This window comes from Pimephales promelas, chromosome 1 (assembly GCF_988280905.1).
Source record: "Pimephales promelas chromosome 1, fPimPro1.hap1.1, whole genome shotgun sequence".
Classification (NCBI taxonomy): domain Eukaryota; kingdom Metazoa; phylum Chordata; class Actinopteri; order Cypriniformes; family Leuciscidae; genus Pimephales; species Pimephales promelas.
In genome coordinates, this window is record NC_142769.1 from 47262244 (window position 1) to 47277749 (window position 15506).

Sequence of the window (15506 nt, forward strand, 5' to 3'; positions counted from 1 at the left end):
TTTTATGACATGATTGTGCTATAAATACAGTTTAAACACTGCACTTTATGGCTATTCAGGGTAGTCTTAAAGGAGTAGTTCGCTTTAAAAAAAAAAAACTTTTGCTGATAATTTACTCACCCCCATGTCATCCAAGACCTCCATGTCATTATTTCTTCAGTCGAAAACAAATTAAGGTTTTTGGTGAAAACATTCCAGGATTTTTCTCCATATAATGGACTTTACTGGCAACCAAACGGTTCAAGGTCCAAAAGACAGTTTCAGTGCAAACTGTAAACTGTTCAAAGGGCTTTAAACGATTCCAGATGATGAATAAGGGTCTTATCAAGTGAAACGATCCCTCATTAAAAAAACAACAACTAAGTTTAAGTTTTATAATCTCAAATGGTCGCTCTGTTCTGTGATGCCCGTTCGTGACTCTCCTGTTTGAACTTGTTTATTGAAACGAACAAATCTTTTTTCTGTCATTTGGTTCATTCAACGAACGAAATGAACTAATTGACTGATAAACGAGTTCGAACCGGTTCGAACAGGAGAATCACAAACATGCATCACAGAACAGAGCAAGGCGACAATTTGAGCTTATAAAACTTAAACTTTGTTTTGTTTTTTTAAATGAGCGATCGTTTCGCTAGATAAGACCCTTATTCGTCGTCTGGTGTCGTTTAAAGCCCTTTGAACAGTTTGCAGTTTGCACTGAAACTGTCTTTTGGACCTTGAACCGTTTGGTTCCCACTGAAGTCCATTATATGGAAAAAAAATCCTGGAATGTTTTCATCAAAAACCTTCATTTCTTTTCGACTGAAGAAAGAATGACATGGACATCTTGGATCACATGGGGGTGAGTAAATTATCAGCAAAAGTTTTTTTTAAAAAGTGAACTACTCCTTTAAGAAGACTGCCAGAATGTTGTGAGTAAGCGCTTTTTGATTACTATGATTTTTTTTAGTGCTTGTACTCCTCAACTATTTTCTGTTTCATCAGAGAGAGATGTAGTGGTTCTCATGGGGATGTTTTTTCATGATGAATTCCAGTCCACTCACGTGAACTCAGGCTCAATGATGCGCTCGGTCAGGAGGGAATATTTAAGGTGGCTCTTTAAGGATCTATGATTGTATTACCGTCGTGATTGTATTGTAACTTCTCGAGCAGTAAGCCTATGCAAATTCAGTAAAGTACATTAAAAAGTGTAGTTTTGATGTCGTCGCAGACGACTATTGTAGTCTTATCTGTTTCCAAGTTACTGGAGTTCCTCCTTCAATAGCGAATGGGCAGATGCAAGTGGAGTCGCCACTATATAAACGGCATTGAGCATCAGATCTGGGCTCTGTAGAGTTTAACGGCGCGAGTCCTGCTTGAAACGGAAGCGTCTTCTTTTTGCAGGTATGTCTCCTTCATTTATTCATTCATTAAGACTACTCTGTGTTAACATAGACTACTTTTATAAAAACATAATTATGTAAAGTAGCCTAATATGGAATGCTGCAAACAAATTTGAAACGCCTTCAAAATCTTTCTTTTTTGTTGTTGATTTTAGTAAGACATTTATGTGTTTGTTTGTTTTGAGTTAGTCTTTTAGGAGTTATATTGGGTAATCATTTTCCTTTTACTTTCTATGTATCGTCACTTATGATTTACACAGAGAAAATTGCATTTAAAAGAAAACAAAAATATTAAACATTAACAAAAGAATAATAATAATAATTACAGGTTAGTATTAACCATTGACCTCCCCTTCAGCCAATAAAATTAAAATATTAGCCATGTGCTTGACACTTTTGGCAAAAAGGAAGTGAAAGAGACGTTAGCAAATGTTAGGTCACATGCTTTTGAGTTTTAAGACTCCATTGTGGGTACATTTTAGATTAGGAAATACGTAAATTCAATAAAAAATATATCATTGTACATCTAAAAGTTTTTGGTCATTTTTAATGCACATTTTGTAAAGTCAATAACTCAAAGACCAAAAAAAAAAAAAATCTGTGTCCTTAGGGGATACATATTTTCTGTGTAGCTGGCACTATTGTTCATTACTGGCAGTGGCAGGCAGTACAATATCCTTTTTGCCTGTGTTGTAGGTTGATGTTAGTAAGTTTTACAGAAGACTGGGAGAAAAAGCTGTACTTTTCCTGAAAGTATTGATGATAGTGAAAAATAATTTACCCTAATGAGTCAATTATAAATGATGAAACAATAATAAAGGCAAAAGGGTCAGATTCTTAAATAAATGTGAAATATAATGTCATTTATTTTTTCTCTCTGTGATTTCATAAGTAGTTCCACAGAGTGTTAAACGGGCCGCTCCGAAATCACCATCAAAAATGAATAAAGAAGACGACATGAAGGATGTAGAACTGAACGAGATGGATCAGGAAAAACTGCCGATGACCGGAGAAACTCTGACAGGCACGGAAAAAAATGGCTCTGTAAAGGTCAAAGTGCCTGAGGACACAGAAGTCAAATTTACGGGCCTCTCCAAAGAGGAGTTAATGAAAGTCGCTGGTACAACTGGGTATGATCTATCTATCTATCTATCTATCTATCTATCTATCTATCTATCTATCTATCTATCTATCTATCTATCTATCTATCTATCATTGTCATATTTTCACCAGGTGGGTTCGGACTCGTTGGGCTTTGCTGGTTCTGTTCTGGCTCGGCTGGGTCGGCATGTTAGCTGGAGCAATAGTGATCATAGTACAGGCTCCACGCTGTAAACCCATTCCTGAGATGAACTGGTGGAACGAAGGTCTTCTGTACCAGATATCTGACGTCAACGCTTTCTCAGACAATGGACTGAAAGGTGAGAATGTCTCCATTTAATACTTGAGTCATTTGCAAATTGTTTACTATTTGTGTTAATCATTGAAAAAATGAGAACACATCTTGCCATCATCTCTCAACTTCATACGCTCTTGATAAATAATACTTGAATAATGATCTGTAATCATTTTTAATAAACAAATCAGACATCAAGTACATTAAATTCCCAGTATTTTGGCTCTTTGCTAAGATAAAACACAACGGTCTGGTTTCATAAACAGGGTTTAGATTAAACCAGGATTAGGCCTTAGTTATGTAGATTTTACAAATGTGCCTTAGAAGAAACATTACTGGAGAGAATGTTGTGCAAATAAAACAGCTCAAACATGCATGTGGTTGGGGACTAGCTTAAAGGAGTAGTTCACTTTAAAAAAAAAATGCTGATTATTTTCTCACCCCCATGTCATCCAAGATGTCCATGTCTTTCTTTCTTCAGTCGAAAAGAAATTAAGGTTTTTGATGAAAACATTCCAGGATTTTTTCCATATAATGGACTTGAACCAAACGGTTCAAGGTCCAAATGAGAGTTTCAGTGCAGCTTCAAAGGGTTTTAAACGACACCAGATGATGAATAAGTGTCTTATCTCTGACCCCTTGAGTCATGACTCGAAAAAAGATTCGTTCATTTTGATGAACGAGTTTGAACAGGAGAGTCACGAACACTCATCACAGAACAGAGCAATACGAGCATGTGTGCTTATAAAACTTAGACTCTTATTCATCGTCTGGAATCGTTTAAAGCCCTTTGAAGCTGCACTGAAACTGTCTTTTGGACCTTGAACCGTTTGGTTCCCACTGAAGTCCATTATATGGAGAAAAATCCTTTAATGTTTTCATCAAAAACCTTAATTTCTTTTCGACTGACGAAAGAAAGACATGGACATCTTGGATGACATGGGGGTGAGTAAATTATCAGCAAAAGTTTTTTTTAAAAGTGAACTTCTCCTTTAAGATAGTCTGTGAAACTGGGGTAGAAAAAATAGCAGATTTGCTGATGCTGATGTCTTGTGACTCCCTCGTGTGAGGAAGCATGTGCTGATCTGCGCAAGATCCTGCCCTCTCTAAACACAACTTTGGCTGAGTTTGTAATTGTCACACGCACCGTAGACTAAATTAAGATAATCAAGTACAGTGACCTTAAACCCTGATATCTTCAGCTGTGCTCAGTACTGTGATTAATCAATCAAAGCAGATTAATAATTGAAAGACCGTTCTGTGGCTGGAGTTAAAGGAAGCAGCTTATCTGATGATGATGATGATCTCTCATTCACTTCCTCTTCTTCTTTTTAACTCATTCTGTCTGTAGGAGTGGAGGAGAAGCTGGACTATCTGACCCAGATGAAGGTCAAGGGGCTTGTTCTGGGTCCGATACACACTGTGCAAGCAGACCAGCCAAGCACACTGGAACTGACTGCCATTAACCCTGAAATTGGCTCTATAAGCGAGCTGACTTCTCTGATGGAACGAGCACATAGAAAAGGTGACCTCACTCGTTCGAAATAAAATATCAGCCTCGTCGTCACATATTGATCTTTTTTGAAATCACAAAATAAATCAATGGAAAAGACCTTATCATTAAAGGGATAGTTCACTTTGAATTTAATTTTTGATATGTTTTAGCTTACCTCAAGGGCATCCAAGATCGTATCTATCACTCATATAATGGAGGTCTATGGTCACCACCTCAAAGAGCATGCACAGAGAAGTCCAAATTAAACATGATTTAATGACTCGTAAATGTAAGTACACATTGATGGCCTAAGACACGAAACGAGCGGTTTGTGTGAGAAAACGAACAGTATTTAAATCGTTTTTACCTCTTGTAATCACAGCCACGTCCAAGTGATCTGAGGACGCGGGTGGTAACAAGAGGTAAAAACTATATAAATACTGTTCGTTTTCTCACACAAACCGCTCGTTTCGTGTCTTAGGCCATCAATGTGTACTTACATTTACGAGTCATTAAATCATGTTTAATTTGGACTTCTCTGTGCATGCTCTTTGAGGTGGTGACCATAGACCTCCATTATATGACTGACAGACAAGAACGGTTTGACGTAAAAATATCAAAATTGAAAATACTGCGGAAACAAAGACACCTACATCTTGGATGCCCTTGAGGTAAGCTAAAACATATCAAAAATTAATTTCAAAGTGAACTATCCCTTTAAGATCCTGCGGCTCTGTGTTAGGGGAAGGCTGTCTGAAACTGCCAGTTTAACCTATGCGGCATAAAATTTTTTTTCATACAATTAGCGTCATTATTTTAACTAGTTCCTTATATTAAAAATATATAGATATATACAGAACTTAATCACCTCACAAACTATCTGTATGTTCCCCTGGCAGTTTATGGATAGATATTGTACCATTTTTAGAGTCTTCACACTGACAGTAAATCAAACACCGTTGTGTGGATTTAGCAGGAACATCACTGTGTGTATTTCCTGAAAATAAAGGCATCATACAATGCAAACATTAGGCTTTTGGTTTTGTCAGGAAGGATAAACTCAGGAAAGGTCATTTAACAGCCTCCTGGTTTGTTAACTCAACCCCCCCCCCTCTCCTTGTTTTCCTCTCTCCCTCTCAGGAATCTCCATAGTGCTGGATCTGACACCCAATTATGAAGGGGTTTCAGCCTGGTTCAACAATGCTGCTACTGTTGCTGAGCGACTCAAAGTAAGTGCTGATAAGGAAGAGGGGAGATTTACTGATGAGAGAAAAGCCAACAAGATTTTGAGATGTATAAAGAGACTAAGCAGGGAAGGAAAATATCAGCATAGCAGTTTACTACCGTTCAAAAGTCTGGGGTCACTTTAAATCATATTCAAGTTAAAGGAGTAGTTCACTTAAAAAAAAAAAAACTTTTGCTGATAATTTACTCACCCCCATGTCATCCAAGATGTCCATGTCTTTCTTTCTTCAGTCGAAAAGAAATTAAGGTTTTTGATGAAAACATTCCAGCATTTTTCTCCATATAATGGACTTCAATGGGAACCAAACGGTTCAAGGTCCAAATGACAGTTTCAGTGCAAACTGCTCAAAGGGCTTTAAACGATTCCAGACGATGAATCAAGCGAAACGATCGCTCATTTAATAAATAAATAACAAAGTGCAAATGGTCGCCTTGCTCTGTTCTGTGATGCGCGTTCGTGACTCTCCTGTTCAAACTCGTTTATCAAAATGAACGAATCTTTTTTCGTGTCATTTGGTTCATTCAACGAACGAAATGAACGAGTTGACTCTGGAAAAGATTTGTTCATTTTGATGATTGAGTTCGAACAGAAGAGTCACGAACGCACATCAGAACAAAGCACTTTGTTATTTATTTATTAAATGAGCGATCGTTTCGCTTGATAAGACCCTTATTCATCGCCTGTAATCGTTTAAAGCCCTTTGAACAGTGGACAAAAGAGATGATTTTAACACCAGGTGTAAACGGGAATTTGGAATTACATGAAGAAAATCTATAAAAACAGACAGCAGTTTTGTTTTGTTTTTAAATTTGAAATACTATATCACAATATTACTGTTTTTACGGTATTTTTGATCAAATAAATCAAAAATGCAGATGAAACTCCTGACCCCAAACTTTTGAACGGCAGTGTAAATGGAAACTAAGAAAGTGTAATTCAGTACTCATTTATTTGATCCATTCATTCTATGGCTTCATTGTAGGAAGCATGCGTATACTGGCTCAGTAAGGGGGTGGATGGCATCATCTTGTCTCATCTGAACGACATCGCAAACACCGAAGCCTGGCCGTCTATTCAAGACATATTCAACCAAACTGACGGCACCAAAAAAACGTATGTGAACCAATATGGGGTCAGAACTCTGTTGGGGAAATAGAACTAGTTAAACAGAGACACCTGGTGGACAGAATGGGGTACTGCGGCTCACAGCGAGTGAATAGAAAACTTCCAGAATTTCCAGAGTACTGCGTTTCCCCTTACTCAAACCTCTCTCTCTGTCTCCTGCTCACTGTCAGAGCTCTGATGGGATCAGTCACCGGTCTCTCTGTGGAGGACGTCTCTCTCCTGCTGAACCGCTCAGGTGTTGACCTGCTCCTGACTGAACTGGCTGCTCCGGCTGGGTCCGGCGTGAGACAGGCACAGGCGATACAGAAGCTGTACTCTGGTCACCTGCAGACGAGTCTGGGCTGGAGTCTGAGTCGGTCTCTGGGATCTCCAGCGGCGCCAATGAGGCTCTTTCACACACTGCTGTTCACACTGCCCGGCACTCCTGTGTTCAGCGCTGGAGACGAGATCGGACTCAAGGCAGGGGTGAGTGGAGCATGCAATAAAAATCAAGCAAGATGTCTATAAACCTTTACTTTATTCATGACGTTGACATAATTAAACCCATACAGGAGAAGATTCAAGCAATGTGGGACTTGGAAAGTAAAGCAGAAGATGCCAATGTAACGGCAAAGGTATCGCATTATTTCACGTTTCTGTTCATATCGCTGTAGCAAATGCACATTTTAAAAACACACACTGTTGTTCCTCTGACTCAGGCTGTACAGGAAGAGCACACCACATTGCGTGGCTTCTTCAAAGCGCTCAGTGATCTGAAAGGAAAAGAGCGATCGCTTCTCCACGGAGAATATGTCAGTCTCCACAGTTCAGCCACTTCATTAGCATTTCTCCGCCTTTGGGATCAGAGCGAGCGCTTCCTGGTCGCCTTAAACTGGGGAAACGACTCAGTCACCATGACTCTGAGCAATAGTGACCTGCCGGCTCAAGCTCGGGTCCGCGCAACCACAGATGCTGAGAATCTAGCCGTGGATCGCAAGGTGTCAGTAGAGAAGCTGGAGCTTGGGCCCAAACAGGCTGTTCTGTTGTCTTATCCTTATGCTGGTTAGAAACACACACACACACACACACACACACACACACACACAGACAGTCCTTAATGTTTTAGATCAGAGTCAGCACTGTGCACATGTTTGGAAAGGCGAGTAGAAAAGATTTTATTGATGTTATAGGAATGATTTTAGAGGCACTAATTTTGAAGCAATGAAAAGCCAATTGTCACAGTTGTTGTAGAATAGAGGATGGTCTCCATACAGAGACATGTAGATCTAAAACCCCTGATATAATAAAAACAAAAAATGGCTACTGTTTTTGTGTGAAACTGTCTACTTTACTGCACTGGTGTGGTTAATGCTTACAGTATATCAAAAGAAAGTTGTTCAGTCTTGAATTTATTTACTTATTTGTTGTAGCAGACCATAATTCCTCATTTTAATCATAAAGCAGGAAATATGGATAGAAATATCTTCCCAGCAAACAAATTTAGGTTCTGGGAACATTCCGGGAACGTTAGGTTTTGGTTTCCCTTATGGTTCCTGTAACGTTCTCCTTACGTTATAAAAATGGAACCTAAAAATAACCTACATGGAACGTTCCTTTAACGTTCTTGTTTGGTTCCCCAAAAAAAATAACCTCATGGGACCATTCGGGAACGTTAGGGGAACATTCTGTGTTTGATGTGTTGACCAGATATTTAAATTATATTGATTATTAAAACAAGACTTTACTTTGTAGATACAATATACAAAGTTAACAGCAAAATCTTCCATGCATATTTCCATATTTAAACACCAAAGTACACTACAATTCATATGATTGAATTGTAAGATTTAAAAGAAAAAGTTTTTTTTTCAGACCAATCAGCTGTGGCCTGAGGACCTGCGCCATCTAGAGTTTCATGACAGAACTTTGTATTTTAAATAAATTATTCTTAAACATTTTATTCATCAAAAAATCCCAGAAAAAAATAGAACATGGTTTATATCTATCTACTATCTATCTTTTAACCCCTTACCTGTCACCCCCCTACATGTCTTGTAAAAACCAAAACAATATTATTATTATTTCTTTTTTTATAATACTTAACGGATAAAGATAAGCCTACAGAATAATAGTAAAACATCTGATAGTATACTTTGTCTATTTCATATACTTTGTGTTTCTTGACAACGTGTTTTCTTGTTTTCAGCATGTTCCAGGTAAATTAACTAAACTTTACCATAACTGTTATGTTCATGCATAGGCCTACAATTTATATCTCCCCAAAAAAGTTATTACAATACTTTAAAGAAAACTAGTGACCTACATTGGAATGAAGCACAATTCTGTCTTTTACAACAACACACCGACTCCTCAAAGCCTAACAGAAACAATAAACACGCTTGAGATAAAAACAGAGCAACTCCATCTGGTTGTAGCGTGAGTGTGTGTGTGAATATGTGTGTGTGTTTAAAAGCGGGTTCTGGAGATCAGGATCAGACAGGCTTAGGAAGGTCCACCCAAGCCCCAGCAGCGCATCTGTGAACCTCAGGACCCCGTACAGAGCTGAGAAAACAAACCGCACTCCTCAGACTCTTCCTCTTCCCCTCAGCTGCTATTGTTCATCTTAAACTGAGGGAACTCTGAGAACGTTTACATATTCCTGTAATAGAAAAAACAGCTCTGTCAGGTTCTGTCTTGGGGGTAAGTGCATTAAAAGCAAGTGTTTGTGTGAATAGGTTTGCTTACACTGCCCGACCAAAACGAGATAAAAAGTCGTTGTTTGTGCATACAAAAGTAACACGTGACATTTAAACACGTTTTTTTTAAGTTGCTTGTATTTTCTGTGATTTATTCGGTTCTGAATAATATAATAATATATATTAATATAATATTCAGAGTCCAAAAAAAAAAAAAACGTTGTTATTCAAAATTTGAAAAAATGGACTCGTATGGTTCTTCGTCTCAAGCCCTCATTTAAACACGTAGTTTTATTAAGTTGCTTGTATTTTCTGTGGTTAATTCGGTTCTGTATCGTCACTCATGTGTTGTGTGTACTTGTTGGCTTTTAGGGGCGGGAACAGGTGAAGTCGTCTTCATAAAAGTGAACTGACCTCCAAACCAGTGTGTTCTGTCCGACAACCCTGAGGACGACTCGCCTGAACTCTACACAGATTTCTAACTGAGCAATTCAGGTATTTTTGTTTTTGTATTATTTATTTGATTATTATAGTTTTATTCTGTTATCAAAGCTATAATGTACTACAGAAGTTATGCAGCTGCCGTTATTATAACTATACTTGATTTACAGTCACTCTATGTTGCTTTGTATTGTTAAAAATAATTTTATGGTCTGTTCATTATTAAACTTTTATGGCTGCCTATAGTGAATAAACGCAGTTCACAGTATGGTAACCATTTCTTGCCTGAAATGTAATGAATTTGTAGTAACTAATAGTTTTTGCTTTGTATGTTTATATTCAGTATTTTGACATAAACTAACATAGAGAAAAGAAATGAGGGACGTAGAACTGAAGGAGGTGGATCAGGCAAAACGGCTAATGACCCGAGAAAACAACGGCTGTGTGAAGGTCACGGTCCCGGAGAACGCTGGAGTGAAGTATGGCCTCTCCAAAGACGAGTTAATCCAAATCGCTGGTACAGCTGGGTACGTACGCTATCTATCTATCTATCTATCTATCTATCTATCTATCTATCTATCTATCTATCTATCTATCTATCTATCTATCTATCTATCTATCTATCTATCTATCTATCTATCTATCTATCTATCTCTATCTATCTATCTATCTAACTAACATTTGCATATTTTCACCAGGTGGGTTCGGACTCGTTGGGCTTTGCTGGTTCTGTTCTGGCTCGGCTGGGTCGGCATGTTAGCTGGAGCAATAGTGATCATAGTACAGGCACCACGCTGTAAACCCATTCCTGAGATGAACTGGTGGAACGAAGGTCTTCTGTACCAGATATCTGATTTCAACGCTTTCTCCGACAAAGGACTGAAAGGTGAGATGAATGGAAATATCTTCTTTTTTCATCCCCCACGTCTATGTGTATTATTTGAATAACAATTATAAATCCTTAGAGAAATCACAGCATAAAAAAAATAATTATATTTTCTGTTTGTTTTTATCTTATGATGTTTAGATTTTATTTGTTTATTGGATCAGCCTTGTTTTTCAGTATATTATAGAATTGCAACGCAAACAACACATTAGGGCTGTCAAAATGGCTGAAAAACTAAATTTGAACTGTAGCTATACTTAAATATTACTAATATTTAAATTATATTCTAATATAAAAAGCATAATTTCAGTTAGGGTGAAAAAAACATTTCTCCTGAGGCCACAAGAGGGCGCAATGATCAAAATATTAATCCAATATAATTTAGAAAATTTCAACTAACCCCCTCAGACCTGAATTATGTTTCAAGTTTCTGAAAAAAATAAGAGTACATTTTTCCAGCTCATGAGGTTTCTATAAATTAAAACAAATGAAAAAAAATTATATAATTGCTTTCATTGTGATTTTTTTTTTGTCCATTCCAATGGACATCAAGTCAAAACAGGTGTACTTCCCAAAAATGTAGCAACATGAAATAAGTTAATAAACATAAAATTTGATGGTCTAGAGTCATTTTTTAGAACAAAAAATTGAACATTATAACTTTATAACACGCCTCGACCCCCCCCCCCCCCCCCCCCCCCCGGGGGGCTGACGGGAGGAGCCCGAAGTTTCGGGACCCCCGAGGCAGTTCCGCAAAAGCCCCCTCGGTGGAGCCACCCTCGAAACGTCCCCACTGACCGGTTCCCGGACACGCCCCCGTCCCACAAACCCACTATTTGTCCAATAACCCACTATATTTGTTAAATGTCATGGGACTACCCCCCGCCCACTCCCGGGCCACGCCCCCGTCCCACGAACCCACTATTTGTCCAATAATTCACTATATTTACCAAATGTCCCAGGACCACTCCCGGGCTACACCCCCGTCCCACGAGCCCACTATTTGTCCAATAACCCACTATATTTTTTAAAGTTTTTCCGCAGTTCATTCAATATGCTGCAATTGGACGCGGGGATTGAATGGGGATTCGGGTAGTGTTTTTGATAGACATTTTAATTAAAGTTCCTGTCATGATAAAAAACTATTTTACTGCACTCAGGGGGGCCCCCTGAGTCTGTGGTACCAAGCGCCATCCCATAATTCCACGGTCCACAAACCCACTATTTTTATAATGGCATAAATGCTACATGGGATGTCCATATCTCAGCTCTGAAAGGGTCTAGAGCCTCCATTTTTGCACTCAGGTCTAAGTCCCATGGCCCTCTATCAGAAACTTCTGATAGAAATTTTTTTGAGAGAAACTCAAAATTTCGACCCAAAAAAAAAACCCCCGACAGTGTTACCCCTGTCGTTTTTTTTTTGGTGCGAAAAAATAAGTTTCTCCAATCTTCTTGAAACTCTGGATTCTGATAGAGGGCCAAGAGACTTAGACCTGAGTGCAAAAATGGAGGCTCTAGACCCTTCCAGAGCTGAGATATTGAGATATTTATAATGGCAAAAATGCTACATGGGATCTCAATATCTCAGCTCTGGAAGGGTGTAGAGCCTCCATTTTTGCACTCAGGTCTAAGTCCCATGGCCCTCTATCAGAATCCAGAGTTTCAAGAAGATCAGAGAAACTCAAAAATTCAGCCCGAAAAAAAAACGACAGTGGTACCCCTTTCGTTTTTTTTTATTGAGCGAAAAATTAAGTTTCTCCAATCTTTTCAAAACTCTGGATTCTGATAGAGGGCTGTGAGACTTTGACCTGAGTGCAAAAATGGAGGCTCTAGACCCTTCCAGAGCTGAGATATCGAAATTCAAAATTTCGACCCGAAAAAAAAACCACAGTGTTACCCCTTTCGTTTTTGGGCGAAAAATTAAGTTTCTCCAATCTTCTCAAAACTCTGGATTATGATAGAGGGCTGTGAGACTTTGACCTGAGTGCAAAAATGGAGGCTCTAGACCCTTCCAGAGCTGAGATATCGAAATTCAAAATTTCGACCCGAAAAAAAAAACGACAGTGTTACCCCTTAGGTTTTTTTTCGTTTTCGGGCAAAAAATTAAGTTTCTCCAATCTTCTCAAAACTCTGGATTATGATAGAGGGCTGTGAGACTTTGACCTGAGTGCAAAAATTGATGATCTAGACCCTTCTAGAGCTGAGATATCAAAATTCAAAATTTCGACCCGAAAAAAAAAAAACGACAGTGTTACCCCTTTCGTTTTTTTCGTTTTTGGGTGAAAAATTAAGTTTCTCCAATCTTCTCAAAACTCTGGATTATGATAGAGGGCTGTGAGACTTTGACCTGAGTGCAAAAATGGAGGCTCTAGACCCTTCCAGAGCTGAGATATCGAAATTCAAAATTTCGACCCGAAAAAAAAACGACAGCGTTACCCCTTTCGTTTTTTTTCGTTTTCGGCCGAAAAATTAAGTTTCTCCAATATTCTCAAAACTCTGGATTATGATAGAGGGCTGTGAGACTTTGACCTGAGTGCAAAAATGGAGGCTCTAGACCCTTCCAGAGCTGAGATATCGAAATTCAAAATTTCGACCCGAAAAAAAACCGACAGTGTTACCCCTTTCGTTTTTTTTCGTTTTCGGGCCAAAAATTACGTTTCTCCAAATCTTCTCAAAACTCTGGATTATGATAGAGGGCTGTGAGACTTTGACCTGAGTGCAAAAATTGACGATCTAGACCCTTCCAGAGCTGAGATATCAAAATTCAAAATTTCTACCCGAAAAAAAAAACGACAGTGTTACCCCTTTCGTTTTTTCCGTTTTCGGCCGAAAAATTAAGTTTCTCCAATCTTCTCAAAACTCTGGATTATGATAGAGGGCTGTGAGACTTTGACCTGAGTGCAAAAATGGAGGCTCTAGACCCTTCCAGAGCTGAGATATCGAAATTCAAAATTTCGACCCGAAAAAAAAACGACAGTGTTACCCCTTTCGTTTTTTTTCGTTTTCGGGCCAAAAATTACGTTTCTCCAAATCTTCTCAAAACTCTGGATTATGATAGAGGGCTGTGAGACTTTGACCTGAGTGCAAAAATTGACGATCTAGACCCTTCCAGAGCTGAGATATCAAAATTCAAAATTTCTACCCGAAAAAAAAAACGACAGTGTTACCCCTTTCGTTTTTTCCGTTTTCGGCCGAAAAATTAAGTTTCTCCAATCTTCTCAAAACTCTGGATTATGATAGAGGGCTGTGAGACTTTGACCTGAGTGCAAAAATGGAGGCTCTAGACCCTTCCAGAGCTGAGATATCGAAATTCAAAATTTCGACCCGAAAAAAAAACGACAGTGTTACCCCTTTCGTTTTTTTCGTTTTCGGCCGAAAAATTACGTTTCTCCAATATTCTCAAAACTCTGGATTATGATAGAGGGCTGTGAGACTTTGACCTGAGTGCAAAAATGGAGGCTCTAGACCCTTCCAGAGCTAAGATATCGAAATTCAAAATTTCGACCCGAAAAAAAAACGACAGTGTTACCCCTTTCGTTTTTTTCCGTTTTCGGGCCAAAAATTAAGTTTCTCCAATCTTCTCAAAACTCTGGATTATGATAGAGGGCTGTGAGACTTTGACCTGAGTGCAAAAATTGATGATCTAGACCCTTCCAGAGCTGAGATATCGAAATTCAAAATTTCGACCCGAAAAAAAAACCCGACAGTGTTACCCCTTTCGTTTTTTTCGTTTTTGGGCGAAAAATTAAGTTTCTCCAATCTTCTCAAAACTCTGGATTATGATAGAGGGCTGTGAGACTTTGACCTGAGTGCAAAAATGGAGGCTCTAGACCCTTCCAGAGCTGAGATATCGAAATTCAAAATTTCGACCCGAAAAAAAAACGACAGTGTTACCCCTTTCGTTTTTTTTCGTTTTCGGGCAAAAAATTAAGTTTCTCCAATATTCTCAAAACTCTGGATTATGATAGAGGGCTGTGAGACTTTGACCTGAGTGCAAAAATTGATGATCTAGACCCTTCCAGAGCTGAGATATCGAAATTCAAAATTTCGACCCGAAAAAAAAACGACAGTGTTACCCCTTTCGTTTTTTTTCGTTTTTGACCGAAAAATTAAGTTTCTCCAATATTCTCAAAACTCTGGATTATGATAGAGGGCTGTGAGACTTTGACCTGAGTGCAAAAATGGAGGCTCTAGACCCTTCCAGAGCTGAGATATCGAAATTCAAAATTTCGACCCGAAAAAAAACCCACAGTGTTACCCCTTTCGTTTTTGGGCGAAAAATTAAGTTTCTCCAATATTCTCAAAACTCTGGATTATGATAGAGGGCTGTGAGACTTTGACCTGAGTGCAAAAATGGAGGATCTAGACCCTTCCAGAGCTGAGATATCGAAATTCAAAATTTCGACCCGAAAAAAAAACGACAGTGTTACCCCTTTCGTTTTTTTTCGTTTTCGGCCGAAAAATTAAGTTTCTCCAATATTCTCAAAACTCTGGATTATGATAGAGGGCTGTGAGACTTTGACCTGAGTGCAAAAATGGAGGCTCTAGACCCTTCCAGAGCTGAGATATCGAAATTCAAAATTTCGACCCGAAAAAAAAAACGACAGTGTTACCCCTTTCGTTTTTTTTTCGTTTTAGGGCGAAAAATTAAGTTTCTCCAATCTTCTCAAAACTCTGGATTATGATAGAGGGCTGTGAGACTTTGACCTGAGTGCAAAAATTGATGATCTAGACCCTTCCAGAGCTGAGATATCAAAATTCAAAATTTCGACCCGAAAAAAAAAAACGACAGTGTTACCCCTTTCGTTTTTTTCGTTTTTGGGTGAAAAATTAAGTTTCTCCAATCTTCTCAAAACTCTG

At 38.5% G+C, this 15506-nt stretch overlaps 2 protein-coding genes across 3 annotated transcripts in view; both read left to right on the top strand.

Annotated features, from left to right (window-relative positions):
* The first annotated feature begins 1257 nt into the window (after positions 1 to 1257).
* On the top strand, positions 1258 to 7951 carry slc3a2a (solute carrier family 3 member 2a). 2 transcript variants are annotated; one of them, XM_039659534.2, is made up of 9 exons: positions 1258 to 1383; positions 2275 to 2512; positions 2616 to 2803; positions 4130 to 4303; positions 5414 to 5502; positions 6502 to 6632; positions 6815 to 7109; positions 7196 to 7258; positions 7343 to 7951. In XM_039659534.2, the coding sequence occupies exons 2-9, from the start codon at positions 2322 to 2324 to the stop codon at positions 7688 to 7690; spliced, it is 1479 nt and encodes a 492-aa protein (XP_039515468.2). In that variant the 5' UTR covers positions 1258 to 1383; positions 2275 to 2321; the 3' UTR covers positions 7691 to 7951. The 2 variants fall into 2 exon arrangements, with proteins under 2 accessions (XP_039515468.2, XP_039515469.2); XM_039659535.2 differs by having other exon boundaries at positions 1263 to 1383; positions 2278 to 2512.
* Positions 7952 to 9232: 1281 nt separating this feature from the next.
* The window catches only part of LOC120470356 (amino acid transporter heavy chain SLC3A2), an 89526-nt gene continuing 83252 nt past the window's right edge, over positions 9233 to 15506 (top strand). The window contains exons 1-4 of the mRNA XM_039659897.2: positions 9233 to 9323; positions 9692 to 9814; positions 10104 to 10287; positions 10459 to 10646. Coding sequence (XP_039515831.2) covers positions 10136 to 10287; positions 10459 to 10646 — 340 coding nt within the window. The 5' untranslated portion in view covers positions 9233 to 9323; positions 9692 to 9814; positions 10104 to 10135. The remainder of the gene's footprint in view (positions 9324 to 9691; positions 9815 to 10103; positions 10288 to 10458; positions 10647 to 15506) is intronic.